The sequence below is a fragment of the Malaclemys terrapin genome, chromosome 5, assembly GCF_027887155.1.
Source record: "Malaclemys terrapin pileata isolate rMalTer1 chromosome 5, rMalTer1.hap1, whole genome shotgun sequence".
Lineage (NCBI taxonomy): Eukaryota > Metazoa > Chordata > Testudines > Emydidae > Malaclemys > Malaclemys terrapin.
In genome coordinates, this window is record NC_071509.1 from 80,205,293 (window position 1) to 80,227,697 (window position 22,405).

General features: G+C 37.3%; 1 protein-coding gene across 6 annotated transcripts in view; it reads right to left on the reverse strand.

The window, feature by feature from the left end:
• Window positions 1-22,405, reverse strand: part of GRIA2 (glutamate ionotropic receptor AMPA type subunit 2) — a 128,369-nt gene that overhangs the window by 32,749 nt on the left and 73,215 nt on the right. For all 6 annotated transcript variants that reach the window (XM_054029316.1, XM_054029317.1, XM_054029321.1 and 3 more), the window contains exons 7-11: window positions 5,838-6,005; window positions 5,427-5,531; window positions 4,565-4,675; window positions 3,137-3,343; window positions 2,224-2,594 (exon numbers count right to left, since the gene is read on the reverse strand). In XM_054029316.1, the coding sequence (XP_053885291.1) occupies window positions 2,224-2,594; window positions 3,137-3,343; window positions 4,565-4,675; window positions 5,427-5,531; window positions 5,838-6,005 (962 nt within the window). The remainder of the gene's footprint in view (window positions 1-2,223; window positions 2,595-3,136; window positions 3,344-4,564; window positions 4,676-5,426; window positions 5,532-5,837; window positions 6,006-22,405) is intronic.

Sequence of the window (22,405 nt, forward strand, 5' to 3'; positions counted from 1 at the left end):
ATTTTGAAAATTTGGCTCACTTCAGTCTTTCCTGTGCTAAGAAAGTTTTGCTAAAATTACCCACCATTGCCACCACTCTTTCAGCTCTATCTGTAGTACCCATGGTAGAAGCATTAGTGTAGACAAGGTTCCAGGGGGATGCCAGTGTTTTAGGCCCCATGTGATCTGATCTACTCAGAGCAGGTCACAATATTTACAACTCCAGGACCCATTGGCAATTTGTCTGCATTAGTGCTCTCCGCAATGTTCCCACTGGTGGAAATGAAATGGTGATAACAATGGTGTGAACTGTGAGCAAAAATATCCTAGTGCAGACACAGCCTAAGTCATCCTCCCTACAGTTTAGGGGAAGAAGAACAGCACAGAGATTTTTTTTTTGTCATTACTTTAATTAATTTGTTGGCTGTTCTGTAACCACAGTAATGGGCTTGGTATAAGAACCCCGATTGATAGAAGAGCTTTCAGCCTTATTATTTTTATAGTAATATATGAGTAGAAAGACAAAGAGATAATTGTAAAATTGAATGTTTTCATTATGAATTATGACTAGAAAGGAAATTGGGGAATCTCAAATGCTGTACTGATACTGTATCTTCCAAGTACATCTCCAAAATAATCTGAGTTTTATATACCTTTTGTGACAATAATATGCTAATCTTACTTTTGACAAAATTCTTTAAATTTTAACAAACTAATGCGTAGCAATTCTCATGTTTTATTACCCAGGAGTGAAAAAAAAATTAAATCAACCTTTCACGTTAAGCTACCAAGGGCTCGATTCATTAAAAACAATTTTGCAGTTATTGATTTACTTTACATGCAGATAAAAATTCATAGTGTGGTGCCTGATAAGAGAAATTTATACAGCTGCTTAATTATTTGAGATGATGAGCCTCATTGCCAAATATCATTTAGCTGGGCAGGGTTTGTGATTATATCCCTGGGAAGAGCAGCCATACCCAGCCACCAAAAGCATATTGTCCTCCAGAATCAGAAGTAGCTACCTTATTTCCATAGAATAGAAATGTGAAAGGCTGCCTTTTTCCTTTAGCAAGCAAGCCCAGGCCACGGGGAATGCTCCTTCATAGAATGTCCAACGGAGGACTGATTGCATGGTCATAAATAGTATTTCTGCAGGTATTTATTAGCCTACATATAATACAAGAATAGGCTTTCCTTGGTAAAAAGTAAATGTGCTACAGCACATGGGAACTGTCATATCAGCGAGAGGTTTTCCTGCTACCTTCCATTTTGTTTTTGCTCAAAAATAATTATTCATACATTACTGTATAATTAGACACAGTAAACTCAGAGGACACCGACACTTCCCCTCTCCTATATTAGAATGTTGAGAAGAAGGTGAAATCACTGAGCATGGTTAGAAGGCTCCTCTGATTTAATTCCCATAAACCCAACTGCCATATTTCAATTGTTCATGTAGGGTCCTGATTCAGCAAGGTAATTATGCATGTGCCAAACTACTTTGCTGAATCAAGACCCCAACCGCTTGTGCACAAAGGAAATAGAATATTTAATGAACTGCAAAAGAAAAAAAGTGGAGCAAGTAAAGTGCTTACTTTTCTCCCAAATAAAGCACGTGAAAATCCCTCAAGAAAGGCGTATGTATTTTTAATGAATCGGATCCTCATTTTCATCCTAGCAATTTATTTCACAATTCCTATAAAACTGAGTCATACAAAACCATAGCGGTTGTTTGTAACTACTTCACGCGGCTTTACAGGAAATTGATTACTTTTATTTCATTTCTCTGTGGAAAAACAATAGGTTAATATGTATGTGAGATGGTATGCAAAGTGGTCTTTGATGGGAAAGTGCTGCTTCATAGCTAATTAGTGGTGAGTTACCCTTTTTTCCCATTACAGTTGGTGTGAACCAGATGCACAGTTGACTGTAAAATGGGAATATGCAGCAAAAACACGGTACCCCTCCAAGAAGGCATGGAATGACAGGAACCTTATGCATTTTACAGCCTCTGCATGGTGTATATAAGTTCACTGGGGAAATGTATGATCGACGTTAGGAGGATATCGATCAAATATTTCACTTGCCTGCACCGATGGCAATTGTTTTCATTTCAAGGACTTTTGAACTCTTTGGGAAAGAAGTCAGTAACCAGTTTCCTTTTGAAAGTGAATATATATGCACCATGAAACTCCATCTGAGACCAAAAATGCACAAAGCTGAAATGGGCAAGTAACCAACCTTGGCGAAATATCGCATCCTTGCTGCATAAAGGCACCCAGGGAAAACCAGAGACTATTAAATATCCCAAATTCATTAGTTGATTCGTTACTTTGCGTTTCTCTTCCATCTTCAAACTCCTCAGTGTGCCACTCGTATGGGCTAAATCTGCTGACCAGGAATAAAACTACACTGACCCCAATGTAGGCAAAAACAATGCACATCCAGATCTCATATGCTAAGGGATCAAGAAACGAAAACACTCCTGGTTTAGACTTCTGTGGCTTCTTGATCATTATAGATATCCCGAGGCTCATAAAGGGCTTTGAGAAGTCAATCACCTCTTCTCTCACCAATGTTATAGTTAACGGAGCGATTGCAATGTCGGCTTTCTGTAAAGGAAACAAAGCATGGTAATAATAACTGATGTGATCGTTAACAAAGAATGGCTTCATTCCTGTTGCATATCACAAATGAAGAATAGGACAGCAGGGACATGGATAATAGTCATTTCACTGATAGTGCCCTACTGAGGGTAAACTAATTAGTAATTTATAGCCAAAAATCTTCTTACTGACATATATACAACCATCTGATTGGACTATTCCAAGCCTTCTCCTTAAATACGTATGTTATAGTGCATTTGCAGTTTTTAGACATACTCCTTCAAAGTTTATGGGACTTAAATATGTTAGCAAAGCATAGTGTCTTGTATCTGTAGGGAAAAAAGATAAAATACAGACTCTTTCTCCTCATTTAACTTTCATATTTAAATCAAACTTCATGTTTTAATCTTCAAATATTTCATATCAAAACAAGCTACTATCTCCATAGCAAATATGAGTCAGACCAGTTTCCTGCATGACAAGGAGAACACCTCCACACACATCACTATCATCAGTCATAGTAGCTGTTATTAAGAAGATTTTCTTACCCCATAAACAAGTTCTCCAACCATCCCATTCCAGATTTTTGTGTCTGCATCCCGGGCTCCATACTTGCCATCCCCAACAATTGTGAGCTTGTACTTGAATCCACAATGTTTAGCAATCTCTGCAGCTAAGTCCACACAGTAGCCCTCATATCGCTCGTTTCCTTCAAGCAGTTCATGATTTTTCTTCATCATGACATATGGGGACTCCTGCACAGAAAGACTGAACTTTAGCTAGCCAATGAAGAGACAACTGTGATAACTGTGCACTTATTATACAAATATATTTGATTTTAGACGGGGGGGGGGAGAAAATCAAACCCACCTTATTCACAAATGTTCTGGGTCTTTAGATTTGTCACTCTGATTATTCGTTCAACATGTCTTATATAACATTTAAAATTATATGCTTCACAGTCAGATTCAAATGCCAACACTTACAGGTATAACCAGTCCCAGAGATGTTTAAATAATGACTGTGAGTGTAATAGGAATTATGTATACACTGTGGAGAGAAGAGGCTCCAATATATTGTTTATTTTACTTGTTTGTTTGGGGTTTTGAGCGTAGCTGGTGGGTTTTTGTTTGTTTGTTAAAATTGTAAAATCCAAGAGGGTTCTTCCCTATTCTGCAGCCACCTCTCTCACCCAGCCAATATTGCAATATCTCTAGGTAATACATGTATTGAGTTACTGCACAGAAATACTTAGAGGGTCCAGACAATAAACTATAGCTGTGCAGCAAAATTCTTACCACCACCAAAACTGGTGACAAACAATAGGTTCACAGTAAAAAGGGATTTTCCCCCTTCTTGCCCCAATTTATTTTCCTCCAAAAATCTTGCAGCCAGAACAGCTAGATGCTCACGCAAGACATATATCTATGATTAAGCAGCTGTGTAAATTAGATGACATTGCTACTATACAAACAGTGTATGATGTTCTCTTAAGATTACATAGAAGATTAAGTTTCTTATTCATTCCTCCATTTTGGCATAGAAGTTCAAAATGGCTAGAGATAAAACTCTGAAACTCCTAAGTGCTCTTCTTTCTGATTTGGTGAATTCCATTTGCTAACGAGTATGGAGAGTGGATTTTAAAAATAAATAATACAATTTTGCCATTCAGACAAAGAGTTCTTCGAAATCAGGCTATTGGTTCCTTGTAGCTGGCATGGATTGTTTTTGAATAATTTATCAATCAAATAACTCTCTGGTTTTTACAAAGTCCATGTACTGATCATCCTTTCTTTAACAGCAATTGGATGGTATCAGTCCTCTCGTTAATATTCCATAAAAAATAGCATTTCAGAGTCTTCTGTCTTACAGCTATGAATTGGCATAACAATTAACTAATATAATGTAGCACAATAATTCATTATAATACTAAAACATAGATTGCCTTCTCAAGAGAAATGTGTTAAATTAATTACCAAAATAGTGGTGACAACAATAGTTTTATTTTCTAGTCCTGTGGATTCATTCCCAAGAGGACCATCAATGGGATTCACAACCATTTTGTCCACTTCACTCCAATATCCAATCTGAAAAAGTTTGTAGGATGTATCGACACTGATGAATATGAACTATCATATGTAAACATCTTATTACATTCAAGCATACCATACCCACTCCAAATATGCCACAGAAAGTTATAGTAGCTGCAGCTTCACCTATATAAACATGCAAGCATTAGACAGGAATTGACAGGAACTTGGCACATGTAAACAAATTTTAATATTAATTTTCCTACTACGCAGGTTAAAATTTTCAGCTACATATCACCTGATTTTGATATAAAAATCATGCTGCAGCATTGTAAAGGTTATACAAATTAGGAAGAAATATCCACTGCTACTGCATTTGGCTTTTCTCTGAATGGCTAGGGATGTAGGGGAGAAAAAAAATCACATTTAGAGAACCCATTAATGAGAGTTATTCTCTGAAAAGTTGTATTCTGCATCATCAGTTCAGAAAGTCATCGTTAACGTTTATTTGGATTAGTTGCTCCCACTTATCTGCTCTAACCAGAAAAGAAAAGAAAAACAAATCTACACAATTTATTTAAAATAAAATAAGCTATAGTTTCACATGGTACTTACCAGAAATAAAAGCTCATATTTATAGAAACAAACAGGGTACATTTTTTCTTTGCTCTGCAAGACCATTAAAATATAATCATATGAATAAACTTAATTGCAACATGGTCTTTTGTTGACTATACCTTTCAGTCACCTACCTTTCCATATCACTTAGCAGGGTATAACTTTTAAGGGCATTTAGAATTAAAATTACCTTCCGGGGACCAGTATTTTTGAGCTCCATGATGTTTATTGTATAATTTATTCTCTTTCCATTCTGGTCAAATTTTATATTTCCTGTTAGACCTTCCACCTGAACCTATATGAAGTAAGAATGGAAATAATGGTAGCATTAAATTCGTTTATCTACAAAATATATTCTGTGTTTTGTAGTTCCATGATTGCATATTGATGCAAAAGAAAAAAAAAGACTATTTAGGTTTATCCTAAAAATTATATATCCTTAATTACTAAGATGTTTTCCTGGGGCATTAGATATAATTGATGCTGGTTTTATAAATCTCTACCAACAAAGTCCAGTTTAGGAAGTAGAAAGATTCTTTCAGAACATTCACAGAGTATTTCATACAGACATTAATTCCAGAACTGGTTCTAGAGAGACTACCTGCTTTAATGCCCTTTCTATTTCCACACCATGACCCCAGGGCACTGCTGGATTTGCAAGACAGTCTCCAGCATTTCCTCTTCTGGAGATCTCAATCCTCTGTTTACGCAAATTACGGAAAGCTTCAGTCATCACTTGAACAGCATCATAGGTCAGAGCAGATGTATACTGAAAAGGATTAAATATAATGAATTAAAAAGTGGTAAGGAGTTAAAGCTTCAAACACATTTTCCAAGGCTATCATTATTAACCCATTAAAGACAAAAATACATTAAAAATAAAAAGAATGATAAACTATTCTTTGGGATTAGACCATTTTCTTGTCATTTGGGGCTCTATTTTCCCACAGGAGTCCATATATTTTAATGGCGTATATAAGCACTTTCTATCAGGAGGAAGTGTCACTGGTGCACTAATGAGTCCAAACTAGGGGTTTACAAACTTTCTCACCTTCCCTCCTAATTGCAACTGTGCAGCATCCCTGTTTGTAACTACAGCAAGTGTTCCATAGAAATGTGATGTTTGGAAAATATTTGTTTTAGGATTGTTGAGTGATTTAGCAGCAGGAAATAAGGATGAGATCCCCCTTTTGATCACAGTCTTCATTAAGATTCCATGTATAACTAGTTTATATGGGGTTAATAAATGACTGTTATATGTTATAAGCTTGTCTAGTGTATGCTATGGAGAGTTATAAGCACATCAGTAGAAGGTGTTATAGCTACATTCCCTGGTTATATTGATCTGTTGGCCTGTTGGAATCTATAATAATTGATTAACCATTTATTGAAGCAGCTATTAATATTAATTAACACTTTGTAAACTACAGTTAAATGGAACTCCAGTATAAAACGTGAACCACTCTTTAGCCAGACAGCTGGTCCACAGACCACCAGTAGACCCTGGATCATAGTTTGGGAATCTCTGGTTTACACTGTATTGTTAATTAGAATGTTAGCTCTCTGGGAAAGGGTTCCCCCTATATCAGGTGCAGCAGTGAGCACATTGACAGCATGCAATAAACAACAACAAAAATAGCAATAATAATAAGTAGGGCCCTACCAAATTCACGGTCCATTTTGATCAATTTCATGAACATAAGATTTTAAATCAACCACTCTCTGGCCACCCAGCTCTGAAGGCAGCACAGAAGTGAGGGTGGCAATACTGCGACCCCCTAAAATAACCTTGTGATGCCCCTGCAATTCCCTTTTGGGTCAGGACCCCATGTGAGAAACGCTGGTCTCCCCAGTGAAACCTTTATAGTATAGGGTAAAAGCACACAAAAGACCAGATTTCACTGAGGGAGACAAGATTTCACGGTCCGTGACACATATTTTCATGGATGTGAATTTGGTAGGGCCATAACAATAAGATAACTTAACCCCTTACTAGCAAATAAATGAGTGCTCTAGAGGCAGATTTATGTAAGCTGAAATGGATTTACTACAGCTGAATGCAGTATTCAAGATGAGTGCATATCATCAATTCATATCTGTTATAATACTTCGATTTTAATTTCTATCCCATTCATTATACATTCTAACAGTTTATTTTTATTTTTTACCACTGCTGTCACTGAGCAGAGGTTTCCTTTTCCTTTTTTTAATTTTATTTCTGTATAATTCATTTCATTATCAAGGTCTCTCTAGCATGCAGTGAATGCTGAACTATGCCATTAATACTTTATGACAGCCCTAAGTTTCATGGGACATAATGTTTGGTGTGCTTCAGGGAGTCATGTTACCATGTCTATTACTGATGGATGTTAGTCTTCATTGACTAGGAAATACAGGTAGTGTTTAAACCTCAAATCCATAGCATTATGCTATTATTATTCCTTAATATTTATACCATGATGGCAGCTAGAGATCACAAGCCGATTTGGGTTCTATTATACTAGGCACTATACATATGAAAACCTGTTCTGAAAAGTTCATAGTCCAAGAAGACATTGTTATCCAAAGAATGGAGGGAGAAGGATGCAATTGTCACTCTATATCTAGATATGTGTATATAAAACTGTATCTAGTTATTGCAAAACTTTTTTCTGGTAGTTATAAATATATAAACTAAGTGCCAGCTATCCCCATCTGCCTCTCAACACATTATGAGTTGGCTGATAACCTGTAGGCACATTGCAAAGGTGGGTTTTGAAGGAGGAGAGGGTGGTGGCCTTAGAGGTCAGTTTAGGGAGAGGCAGCATAAGTGTGTCACATGTTTTTAGCCCAAGACAAAACAAAGAGTTTTGCACAGACATCGTTTGAGACATTTGGGGAGAAGTCTGCTATTATATGCATGTATTTTATTAATCTAAGGCTAAACATTCACAATGGGTTATCTAAACTGAACAGGAAAATTCACATCTGCATCCATTCCATGGACAAATCCCACAGATTTCCTAAAGGTTTCATAGGTCATGGTGTATGAATATAAATAAATATTCAAGTCATCAGAGCAGATTCAACCCTAGATTCTGCCCAAAGGGTAGCCCTGGTGCAGGAAGGCTCCTACTCTTCTGGAAGATGGAAATAACTTGCAGTTCTTTAATGCCATGCCAAAACCTGCCAAGCCTAACTAATGAGGGGATATGGCCATGGCAGCCTGGGGATGGACTGGTTCAGTCTCATTTATCTGGGCTCCTGTGGGATCCAATATACAATTTAAAGCTTCTTCCTCTTGGTGGAACTTCCAAATGAGCACCCTGGTGCAAACATAACTTGCCCTCCTCAGGAGACGAATAATTCCTGGACTTTAGTGGCTCAGAGATGTGTAGTATGAGTACATAATATGTTACTCTAGTCATTTCTGTCTTCATTCCACAAGCCGTAAATCAAGCTGGAAGCTGATTTAATAAACTAAACTGAACATTTTTAAAGGTAATTTCAGGAATAGCTTCTTCATCCCAGAGGTTAAGAGATGGTAAGTGGAATCTCTATCCAAGCAACCAGAAGGGAGTCCTGCATTTTTGCATGTGCATTTAAGGTTGAATTTTGAACCTGAAATGAGCATCCTCATAAAAGCTCAAAAAACAAAAGTGAAATTCAAAAAGAACAATTTTATTTTTTATTTATACTCTCATGGTTTCAAGCCAATCTCATGATTTTTAGGTATCTGACACATTATTTGGAGCCTCTGAACATGGCAATACTCTTTCTGTGTAGTTTTTCACAGTAAAGGAAATGCGATGTGCAAAGTTTTTAATGAAAGGAATTTTGGTTAACAACATTGCAATCAATGGCTGCAAAGGGGGAATAAAAGCTTATTAGCATTTTGTACCATCCTATAATTATTTATTCCATTCATTTTACTTGCTCTTAGCTGTATGTTTAGTCTTCCACCCCTCAGAAGTATAACAAGTACCCAGGGGAAATTATGTCATTATTGGGGAGAAATGTAGTGATATCCATGAGTAAAGTCCCTTTGTATAAAACATTGCACATATACATCATCTTTAAGTGGAGGGGCTCAAAGTGATATACAAACATCTTACCTCCCTGTTACATATGGAAAATTGAGAGATGGTGATCTAGTGACATTCCTATGTTGAGTTAATGGTGGAGTCAAGAACAGCACCTAAGTCTCTTGACTCCCAGACTATTTCTAATGTTATATATTTATTTGAAATTTAGACTATGATAAGTGAAATACAAGTATTTATGTGATGGTTACCATGATTATAAACAGGATAAGAAATATATATAAGTACAAAAATTGTGTAAGTAGTGTCTTGATTTTCCTATATATTGGAGGCTTCATCCTCCTCTCATTTAGGAGAGCACCCAATGGGAGTTTCATTTGGAACCAGCTTCACTGAGAGAAGGGTCAAGGCATGACTATATAACACTGAGGGCAGGTCTACACTACTGGGTTAAGTTGACCTAAATTATGCAACTCCAACTATGTGAATAAAAAACATATCTGGAGTCGAGATAGCTTAGGTTGACTTACTGCGGGGTTGACACTGAGCTGGGTCAACGGGAGAAATTCTCCCATTGACTTACCTTACGCTTCTCGTTCTGGTGGAGTACCAGAGTCGACAGGAGAGTGATCTGCAGTTGATTTAGTGAGTCTTCACTAGACCCGCTAAATCGACCCCCGGTGGATTGATCGCCACAGCGTTGATCCCCAGTAAGCATAGATATACCCTTATACACCAGTATAACTCCACTGACATCACTGCAATTACTTCTGATTTACACTGGTTTGACCACAGAATCAGGGCCTGTTTCTCTAATAGTAGTTATTTTCTTGGGTACAGTGGTAGATTTCTTTAAAAATCTTCATTTCCATTATTTCATTTGGATATTTTTTCCTTAAAAAAAAAGCATGATGAGGATAACACAGGCTCACAAAGCATTCTCTGATGAGCCTGAGAAGAAACCAGAATTTAACAAATGTACATTGCCAAGAGTCACAGTAATAGGTCAGCAGCCCGCATCAGCTCTCCCCCCCACCCCCCAATACCAGCACCTCCCGCCCACCGGCAGCCCCGCCGATCAGCACCTCCCACTCCCTCCCTGTACCTCCCGATCAGCTGTTTTGTGGTGTGCAGGAGGCTTGGATGGGGGAGAGGGGGAGGAGCGAGGGCACTGCAGGCTCAGGGAAAGGAGCGGGAAGGGGTGGAGTGGGGGCAGGGCCTGTGGCAGAGCCAGGAGTTGAGCAGTAAGCACTCCCTGGCACATTGGAAAGTTGGTGCCTGTAGCTCCAGCCCTGGAGTCGGTGCCTATACAAGGAGCCACATATTAACTTCTGATGAGCTGCATGTGGCTCCGGAGCCACAGGTTGGCCACCCCTGGGATAAGGTCTCAGAGGCTACTGAGTGTATAAGGTCTCAGAAGCCACCGCATCATATTCCTGAGTCTCCAAGGCCTCAGAGGATACTCCAACAATTATGAGGTCTTGCAAGGAATTGAGCTTCCTCCCACTTGCTCAAAAAGTCTAAATAATGTAAATAATAACATATAGCACTTTTCATGCATTGATCTCAAAGCACTTTACAAAGGGAAGTATGTGCCATTATTTGCATTTTCTAGATGAGGAAACAGAGGTACAGAAAGATGAAACATCAGTAGCATAGCCAGAAAAAGAACAAAGGTCAATCCTAATTTACTGTAAACAATTTAGAACATATTCTTTTGGATCATCATTGCATGGATGCATAAAATCTCCTTCCTGAAACACAAATTCCTGTACAAGAATCTGACACATCAGAAAACGGCAGAAAAATAAACAATGACAAGTTTTTAAAGTGCTTGTACACAAATGGGGGTAGGGGGAAGGAATAGCTCAGTGGTTTGAGCAGTGGCCTGCTAAACCCAGGGTTGTGAGTTCAATCCTTGAAGGGGGGGCCATTTAGGGAACTGGGGTAAAAATCTGTCTGGGGATTGGTCCTACTTTGAGCAGGGGGTTGGACTAGATGACCTCCTGAGGTCCCTTCCAACCCTGATATTCTATGATTCTATGAAATGCTAGAAGTCTAAATAATAAGCTGGGTGAACTAGAGTGCCTTGTGTCAAAGGAGGATATTGATATAATAGGCATCACAGAAACCTGGTGGACTGAGGACAATCAATGGGACACAATCATTCCGGGGTACAAAATATATCACAAGGACAGAACAGGTCATGCCGGGGGGTGGGGGGAATGGCACTATATGTGAACGAAAATGTAGAATCAAATGAAGTAAAAATCTTAAATGAATCCACATGTTCCATAGAATCTCTATGGATAGTAATTCCATGCTCTAATAAGAATATAACAGTAGGGATCTATTATCGACCACCTGACCAGGACAGTGATAGTGATGATGAAATGCTAAGGGAGATTAGAGAGGCTATCAAAATAAAGAACTCAATAATAGTGGGGGATTTCAATTAACCCCATATTGACTGGGTACATGTCACCTCAGGACGAAATGCAGAGACAAAATTTCTCAATACTTTAAAAGACTGCTTCTTGGAGCAGCTGGTACAGGAACCCACAAGGGGAGAGCCAATTCTCGATTTAGTCCTGAGTGGAGTTCAGGATTTGGTCCAAGAGGTAACTATAACAGGACCACTTGGAAATAGTGACCATAATATAATAACATTAACTTTCCTGTGGTGGGAAGAACACCTCAACAGTCCAACACTGTGGCATTTAATTTCAGAAAGGGGAACTATGCAAAAATGAGGTTAGTTAAACAGAAATTAAAAGGTACAGTGACTAGAGTGAAATCCCTACAAGCTGCAGGGACACTTTTCAAGACCATAATAGAGGCCCAACTTAAATGTATACCCCAAATTAAAAATCACTGTAAAAGAACTAAAAAAGAGCCACCATGGCTTAACAACCACATAAAAGAAGCAGTGAGAGATAAAAAGGTATCTTTTAAAAAGTGGAAGTCAAATCCTAGTGAGGTAAATAGAAAGGCGCATAAACACAGCTAAATTAAGTGTAAAAATGTAATAAGAAATGCCAAAAAGGAGTTTGAAGAACAGCTAGTTAAAAACTCAAAAGATAATAACAAAATGTTTTTTAAGTACATCAGAAGCAGGAAGCTTGCTAAACAACCAGTGGGGTCCCTGGACGATTGAGATACAAAAGGAGCACTTAAAGACGATAAAGTCACTGAGGAGAAACTAAACGAATTCTTTGCTTCAGTCTTCATGGCTGAGAATGTTAGGGAGATTCCCAAACCTGAGCCTTCCTTTGTAGGTGACAAATCTGAGGAATTGTCACAGATTGAAATGTCACTTGAGGAGGTTTTGGAATTAATTGATAAATTTAACAGTAACAAATCACTGGGACCAGATGGCATTCACCCAAGAGTCCTGAAAGAACTCAAATGTGAAATTGCAGAACTACTAACTATGGTTTGTAACCTGTCCTTTAAATTGGCTTCTGTACCCAATGACTGGAAGATAGCTAATGTAACGCCAATATTTTAAAAGGGCTCTAGAGGTGATCCTGGCAATTACAGACCGGTAAGTCTAATGTCAATTAGTTTAAACCATAGTAAAGAATAAAATTGTCAGACACATAGAAGAACATAACTTGTTGGGCAAAAGTCAACATGGTTTCTGTAAAGGGAAATTGTATCTTACTAATCTATTAGAGTTCTTTGAAGGGATCAACAAACATGTGGACAAGGGGGATCCAGTGGAAATAGTGTACTTAGATTTCCAGAAAGCCTTTGACAAGGTCCCTCACCAAAGGCTCTTACGTAAATTCAGTTGTCATGGGATAAAAGGGAAGATCCTTTCATGGATTGAGAACTGGTTAAAAGACAGGGAACAAAGGGTAGGAATAAATGGCAAATTTTCGGAATGGAGTGGGGTAACTAGTGGTGTTTCCCAAGGGTCAGTCCTAGGACCAATCCTATTCAACTTATTCATAAATGATCTGGAGAAAGGAGTAAACAGTGAGGTGGCAAAGTTTGCAGATGATACTAAACTGCTCAAGATAGTTAAGACCAAAGCAGACTGTGAAGAACTTAAAAAAAATCTCACAAAACTAAGTGATTGGGCAACAAAATGGCAAATGAAATTTAATGTGGATAAATGTAAAGTAATGCCCATTGGGAAAAATAACCCCAACTATACATAAATTAGCCCCGATCATATTGTAACTACAACTAATCAGGAAAGAGATCTTGGAGTCATGCAGACGTCCATGCAGTGTGCGGCAGCAGTCAAAAAAGCAAACAGGATGTTAGGAATCATTAAAAAAGGGATAGAGAATAAGACTGAGAATATCTTATTGCCCATATATAAATCCATTGTACGCCCACATCTTGAATACTGTATACAGATGTGGTCTTCTCATCTCAAAAAAGATATACTGGCATTAGAAAAAGTTCAGAAAAGGGCAACTAAAATTATTAGGGGTTTGGAACAGGTCCCATATGAGGAGAGATTAAGGAGGCTAGGACTTTATAGCTTGGAAAAGAGGAGACTAAAGGGGGATATGATAGACGTATATAAAATTGTGAGTGGTGTGGAGAAAGTGAATAAGGAAAAGTTATTTACTTGTTCCCATAATATAAGAACTAGGGGCCACCAAATGAAATTAATGGGCAGCAGGTTTAAAACAAATAAAAGGAAGTTCTTCTTCACAGAGCACACAGTCAACCTGTGGAAATCCTTGCCTGAGGAGGTTGTGAAGGCTAGGACTATAACAGGGTTTAAAAGAGAACTAGATAAATTCATGGAGGTTAAATCCATTAATGGGTATTAGCCAGGATGAGTAAGGAATGGTGTCCCTAGCCTCTGTTTGTCAGAGGGTGGAGATGGATGGCAGGAGAGAGATCACTTGATCATTGCCTGTTAGGTTCACTCCCTCTAGGGCACCTGGCATTGGCCACTGTTGGTAGACAGGATACTGGGCTGGATGGACTTCTGGTCCGACCTGGTATGGCCATTCTTATGTTCTTAACACTATATCACAGTTTACAAACAGCATTTTAAAAATATAAACTATTGACAAGATGCCAAGAACAGCATTTCAGCTTATTATTGCAGCAGTGAAAACAGACAAGATGAAAAAATATAAAATAGAGGATGAAAATGAGATGTAGCAATAGAAAACCAAAGTCTCCAGCAGCGCTGAAAATGGATTTGAAAGGACTGATGTGAATGTTAAAGTGTAAACATGATTGATATGTAAACGAAAATTGATTGTTCATCCTGAAAGGATTATTAGATTAATATTTTGGTACTGATACACATGTACAGGAAATATCAAACTGGTGTGAAAAGGAGATTTAAAAAGAAAAAAACAACAATAACATGTCTCCGTGAATTTAAAGTTGTTCCTACCTATTTTTCTTTTTGGTTGCGGGTTTTGTTGTTGTTTGTTTTTTAATGTGACTATGTGGCAAACTCAAAATTTAAAAAAGTCACAGTGTCACCTTTTTTATTCCACAGGCAAAAAATTGTAAGAGCTGGGAAACAAAGGACTAGTCTTTAATTTCTTCTGTCAGCTACCTGTATTACTATTATTAGTATAATGAATGATATGACCTGTTGCCACTGTAGACAGAAGAATATATATTAGACTAGCTTAGTCTTGCCTATTGTTTCACCACTGCACTCATGCCATAAGCAAATAAATATTTACTCTTCTCTACAGCCTAATATAAAATGTTATGTAAAAGCCATTAAGTTTCTGTGACTTACAGCAAAGGTATTCCATATCCCCAATCAACATTCCTTTTTAATTAAAATTAGTAATCAAAGCGCCATTAAGTATGATTAAAAATATCATTAATGATTCTGGGTTATTAGTCAACCAAGATGAAGTTATTGAGATGATCTTAAAAATAGTTTCTTATAATCATTTTGCTGGAAGAAATTCAACAGTACTTCACTGTAAGATGATTGAAAACAGCATTTTATAGGAAGTAGGAGAAAACAGAATTTTTCATAGCAGCATAGACTAACAGCCCAGTATCTTGTCTTCAAAAATGGTCAGTGTCAGATGAAGAAAAAGAGCTGTTAAAACTCCATTAAGCTCCTTAACTGTGCTATTTTTAAACATACCCTTATGGGAAAGTCCTACACAGATTAATGGAGATAAATCCTAGGGATAAGTTTCTACAGAAATTAAATAACATTCTATAGAAATGATTCTAAAGCCATATAGAATTTAATACTGAAATGTATCCTTTCTACAGAATTTTGAGCTCAACCTCCAGAAATTAACAGAGAATGAAGGCCTTGCTATAAGATTATTTATCATCTCTTTTTTTAAACTGCAGAAATGTTCTCATATTCTATTATGGTGTGTAGGAGTGTTCCACCAGGAATAAAGGTATGGTCTTGCAAAGTGCTAATCACTCAGCACGGCAATAAAGTCAATAGGAGCTGAGGGTGCTCAAGGAAGAGTTCAGCATCTAACAGGCTCAAGACAGGAAGGAGCACACTAATACTGCAGCAGTGCCATTTAAAAAAAAATATGTACGGTACATCCCCAAAACATAACAATATGTGACGAACCAGCATCACCATTCTATGCAAAAACACCCACCAAAAATATATAAAAATACAGCATTGACTTCCCCTTCAATACTGTCATATACCCCCATGAGAAACAAGTATTCACTCTGCCCCTCCTCCTCTTCATCACTCAGCCCCAACTTCTGACCTTCCTCATCTCCTTTGTCTCATGACCTCTGAGAACCTTTCTTCCTCTGCTGTTTCAGCCTCGTGTCTCATTCTGATACTGTAAGCATCCTTCTCTTCTTTCACATGGCCCCCAGTCTTCCTTGTTTCCCCTCATCTTACAACTTTCAGGCCCCTTCTTACTCGTCTTTGCCCCCTCTTTGAACCCTAAGGTTCCTTTCTGCTTCACTGCCCCTCCTTTATAGTCTGGTGGCCCTTGTTCTATTTGAGCTCATGAACCTGTCCTGCTCCCTATCCCACATTTAGGGTTTGTTTTTTGTTTTTGTTTTTGCTGCTTTGGACCGGTGGAGGGGCTCTGCATTGTGTGGCCAGATGTATGAATGACCCTCCTCAGGGGTGTGGAGTGCAAGGAGCAGGAGACTTAAAGTGTTCAGATTAGTTGTATGCAGTCTGGGCTGGCTGCTGCGTAATGCAGCCCCTCCTCAGGCCACAAAAATGTGAAGAGGAAGGTCCACTGGGGTGGGCAGAAAATGGGAACAGTAGGTCTGCTGCTGCTTTTTCTGTGTGCCTGTACCCTGCAGACTGCACATCCTACTGGTGCCACTTGACTGAGAGTAGGTCAGACAACAAAAGAAGCTGGGCAACAAGCGGAGGCATGTCAAGAACCAGTTATATAGTGAAGATTTTGGCCCGCTATCCTACAAATGCTTTCTTCCACAGAAGTAGAGTCTTTGGATCTGGACTTAGTGGGTCCATGGGCATCCATGTACCATGTTACCACATCTGTGGCTCTATGGATCCTGCATTAATCCACCCCTGCTTGCACTGATCAGTAGTTTAACTTTTTGAAAAAATTTGAAGCATTTTGGATTAATGATCATTTATGCCAAGAAGCCTTAATCTGTTAATATGGTGCATTCAGATTTATGTTTGCAATTTTTTGTGCATGCATTTTTTCCACACCTAAGTTTTTGCAAACATGGAAACTTAAATGTGTAGGTCCAAAGAGCATTTGCATAGTCAAATCAGACAGTAAATCAGCTAGCTATCAGCTCTCCATCCCAATATTTTGTGCACAGAAATCTGACTGGGTAAGCAAAATAATGGGCATGAAAAAATGCATGCACAAAAAACTGCAAATGCAAAACTGCAGGCACAGTTTTAGAGGCCACTTTTGAAAACATGGCCCCAATTCCATCTCAGTGTTCTGGTTACATAAAGTCATAAATCCTAAAATTCATTAACTCAGCCTTTATAAATTACTGTAGTCTCTGTGGAATTACTTGATTGTCAGCCTAATCAATCATGCTTTTCCCATTAACACTGTTGCAGGTACAAAAGAATAGCATTTATATAACCCTTATTAATAAGTTTGGCATTACTGAACAATTTTACAATGTGATGTAAACATAGGAAACATATCTACTAATGGCAGTCATCTAACTCATAAATTGTACATTCATTTTCACTTAATGGATTACCTCTAAAATGCATACTCTGAAATTCCATTTTAAACATGAGTTCTCACTGTTCTATTCTATTCCTCATTATTTATGAGTTTATTATTCAGTCCTTTCTTCAGTTGCAGAAATAAATGAATTATTCTACCTGATATGTAATCTACAGTATATTATGCCTATGTATATTAGGTAAAGAACCAATGCAGCAACAGTCAAATTGTCAGCCTTTCATTACAAACTTCATTTTTTCTGAATTAGCAGTTTGGGATGGGGTGAAGTGTTGTCAATTCTCACAAGGTTATCATGAATCTCACAGAACTGTTCGGTATTTTTATTAATCACCTAATACCAGGAGCTGCAGCTTTATGTCAGAATATGTGCTTTCATTTTTTTAAAAAGTGTCCAGCTTTCATGGTTCTGGATAAAAGCTTGAAAATATGAGCCCCTGAAGTCTCAAAAAACAGAAGACAAATAAAAAGAACCCAACATTTATTATTTTATAAAATGTCATGATTTTGGGGGGACCAATCTTATGATTTTTTTAATGGTGCTGACAATATTGGGGGTAAGAAATTCACTTGAAGTCATCAGTCATAAAAGATTTCAGTCTGTGAGCAAATTTTGTACACATTTTTATAAATGTCAACAATGTTGTACTAACAATTTAATTAGTTACACAGGGTAGACCTAGATTTGCTTAATAGTGTGTACATGGATCGAGTGTATGTAATCATTTGGTACTTGACCACAGTCACTACAGAGCCTACTATTGCCTTGACCTCAAGCTTTCCTTTTGGTATTGATAGTCCTGAGTTCAATCCAGACCGATATACTTGCTTCCTGGGTGGGTACATATGGCCATGGTTTGTTACAGAATGAGAGCTGAACTACAGTGGGCTTCCAATGCTTGATATGAGCTTGTCTAATGGGGACTATGTAATATGTTGGCCTTGTCTGTGTAATCATAACTTCTTCTAGTTCCAGTGACCATCCAACCTATTACTATCACATACATAATGGCGTTCAAGTTGTAGAGGCTTGAGTTTTTGCTGCAGCAGGTCCCAGATTTGATGGCAGCTGATGTCAGTCATGTCTTTATGTGCATGATGTTGCCATGATTTATTACATGTGCACACATCATTTGGATGTATAGTTCTTCAGAGCATGGACTTTGTTTTTGTGTTCTGTATAGTTGTAGGTGCTTTACAGTAATAATGTATCTGATAGTGCTTTGAGATTGTTATTGTTTTATTATTTTGCATGTTCAAAATTAAATGTGGCCATTGCCACCAACCAGAGGGCATCTGCAGTGACTAGTCTGGGGGCATGTAACTTCCTTTAATTTACATATCCATAATAGAAAACTCCTATTAGCTCATGTCCATCCAGAAACTGTGATGTTACCTTTGGAATTACACTTGAATAATGTGATTAAATACTAGTAATACTTGCCACCTTCTGACAAAACTGTGCCATATAGGCACAATCCATTGTAAGGAAGGCATTCTGCTCTGCCCCATCTCCCTCATGCAGGGAATGGAGTATGGCATGTCTCTGTCCTCCTATGTATTGAGAGGCAGGGTTGTCTTGCTGTGTGTGTATGAAAAGGGTAAAATGCTATATCAAAAGAATGTAGTAGTGGGTATGTAGGATATTGCCCCTAGAAAGTAGGATACCTCCAGAAGCTCCCAAGTGTACCCAGTATAATACACCTCACAATAGTGTTTGAATGCCTTCTTGCATTTGTAAATTGGTTTAATAATTTTAACATACATTTTATGTAGCTGTTGTTGAACATTAAGTATCATTCATTGGACCATTCCTGCCCTCCTTGCTCCCGACAACATAAAAACTCAAAGAATGCAAGTTCAGACCCAATGGTTGTTATATAATTATATTAAAACTAAAGCTATTCCTTAAGATTCAGTTCAGTTTTTGTTCTAATCAATAAACACAGAAGCATCAGTAGCAGATGACTTTGCTTCCATAAAAGACAACTGTTCCCACTCATCCCTTTCAAACAATAGCAGAGATGAAAGCTGCAGATGGACAAATTCCTCTGGAAGATTTAGAAGAATTACACATCAGAGCTTCATAGATTTTAAGGCTACAAAGGATTATTATGATAATCTAATGTGACCTCCTGCAAAACACAGGCTACAGAAGTTCATGTAGTAACTTCTGCATCAAAGTCATAACTTTTGATTCAATTAGAGTATATCTTTTGGAAAGACATCCAATCTGATTTAAAAACTTCTAGTGATGAAGAATACACCAAATCCCTAGATAAGTTTATTCAGTCGTTAATTGTCCTTACTGTTAAAAATTTGAAAACTGAAAATGTATTTCCAGTTTGAATTTGTCTAGCTTCAACTTCCACCCATTAGAGCTTATCATGCATTTTTTATGAAAATGTATGCATATTAAACGAATTAGTCTACTTTACTTGATTCACACGGTCACAATTTTCTGCACAGCATAGTTAGGAATTCAACAAATTTCCAACACCCATAATACTTAAACAGTCAAGCTCCTTATATGGGCAAAGGAAGTATCAACAAAGGATGGACTAGAGTATATTGCCACATTCTACATTGCTGTTATTTTTGGGATACTTCAGTATGACTCTTCATAGATGCATAGAATGAAATCAAAACCCCCCATTAACTTCAGGGAGGCCAGGGTTTCACCCATAGATTTTTAAGGCCAGAATGGACCATTGCAACCAGCTCTCTCATAACATAGATCATAGCTTTCTTTCATTTAGCCCAACATTTTTTAGTTAAACTATAGTTTGTCTTTCAGAAAGACATCCACTCTTGATTTAAATACTAAAGTCATGTGCATTTAGCATATCCCTTGGCAATCTGTTCCAATGATTAATTATTCTCACTGTTAAAAATTTGCATCTTATTTCCAGTTTGACATTGCTGAATTCACCTTCTGCCTCTGGATCTTGTTATAACTGTCTCTCCTGGATTAAAAAGCCCACTAATATCACATTTCTTCCTGTGTAGGTACCACTATACGTATAGATAAGGTTGGCAAGATTTGATTTCTAATATAATTTTGACAGATAATATTGATGTTTATTTTTAAGCATTTTTTATTTTTATCAATTTAAATTTTCATGGGAAAAATTATGAGTTAAGGTTTTTTTTATTTTTATCAATTTACAGTTGTGGGAAATTATGGACGAATCAGACAACAATTATTTAATGATAGTAGACATTGAAATTCTAAAAGTTAAAGCTTTATAACCTCTATAACACAAATTAGGGAGACAAGGTGTGAGAGATAATATCTTTTATTGGACCAACTTCTGTTGGTGAGAGGGACACCGAAGCTGGTCCAGTAAAAGATATTACCTCACCCTCTAATATCTTGGGACCAACACAGCTATAACAACACTGCATAAAAGACAAATTGTCAACATCACACATCAAACTATACAAAATAGATATCCTTATACTCTAGTGAGTTTTCAAGCAGCATTTTTCTTACTTTGTTTATCTCTAAATTTCAATGATTAATGAGGGAAACATTTTTTCATCAGTTTGTGTGTGTACAGTGAAATAAACCTTTATTGACATTTACCAATAAAAATCTAATCCTTCCTTATAAACCACAACAATCAAATGACCTCTCAACCTACTTCCTGATAAGCAAAATAGCTTGAGCTCCTTTTGTCTTTCATTGTAAAATATACTTTCCAGGCCACAATCAATTTCAATTGATTATTTGAGGAGTAAGGTAGAGGAAGGGGGGAAAATGGGGCCCTAAGGAAAGCAGCAGCCTTCAAAGAACTCAGAAGAGAACAACTTATAGGTTGTATTCATCATTCACAGTCAAACTATACCTTCAATCAGTGCACTAATGCAAATTGCACATATGAACTGAGGGAGGATGCAGTCCTAACCTTGTTCTGTCAGAGAAATAGGATAAGGGATTCTTGTGCACATAATGTTTTTAACCAAATCATATGCACAAAGGTAACTGCAAAAATAATGTCATTGACTGAGTCCCAAAAAACTGTCATGATTAAGTAATCAGCTATATTCATTTGTACTTTACATTATATTATGGTTGTTGCACATTTTTTGTTTGTTTTCTGCAATTCATAGTCCTGATGAGAATTTTTATCATCAAATGAGAACTGTTATCTATTTCCTTATGGTTAGTATAATATAGTAAAGATAACATGCTACTTATGTAAACATATTTTAGTCCCAATACATATTTCCCCTGCCGCTTCTGATTATTTGATTTAATTGTGCTGAATCTATAAATAAATACTAAAATCATTAAGTATTAACTGAGCACTGTTCATCTTCAATATGCCTTACTAACATTAATTGATCCTTATAACACCCCTGTAAAGTATGAAAGTATTATTATCCTGATTTTCCCAAGAGGGGAAACTAAGACAGAAATTAAATGATTAGTTCAATGAGTCACTCAGGACTGAAATCAGACCACACCTCTCTTTTAATATAGTACAGTTTATTGTGAATATTTTAATTTTAAAACAGACTTTGTTCGATTTAAACATCTCTCTCAAAATACAATGCTTTTCCACGCATTTATAAGCCATTTATTTTTCAGGATACTGCAGGAAGAAGATGATGCTATACCACAAAGGGCTGTGGATTCGTGTGCTCATGAGTGTGTTTGTGAGTGTGCATGTATGTTTTCATCTAGAAGATTTAAGGAAGAGATTTTAAAATAAAGAAAAAAAATAAACCCCAAAAATGTCAGTGCCTATATGGTCATATCATAAACAACTGCACAACATGCTGCCAGGCACAGCTTTACAGTGGTATCTTGAACATTTGTGACAGTACAGGATCTCTGTTAACCAGCCCTAAGGGAGAGAATGTTAAAAGTAGCTTGGAGGAACATAAAACGTTGTTGGCATAGCTGATTTCATATGCCTTGCTCTATCTTTTGTCTTTCTCTCCAAACCCACCCCATCTTCTCTTCTATCCGAGTTAAAATAAAT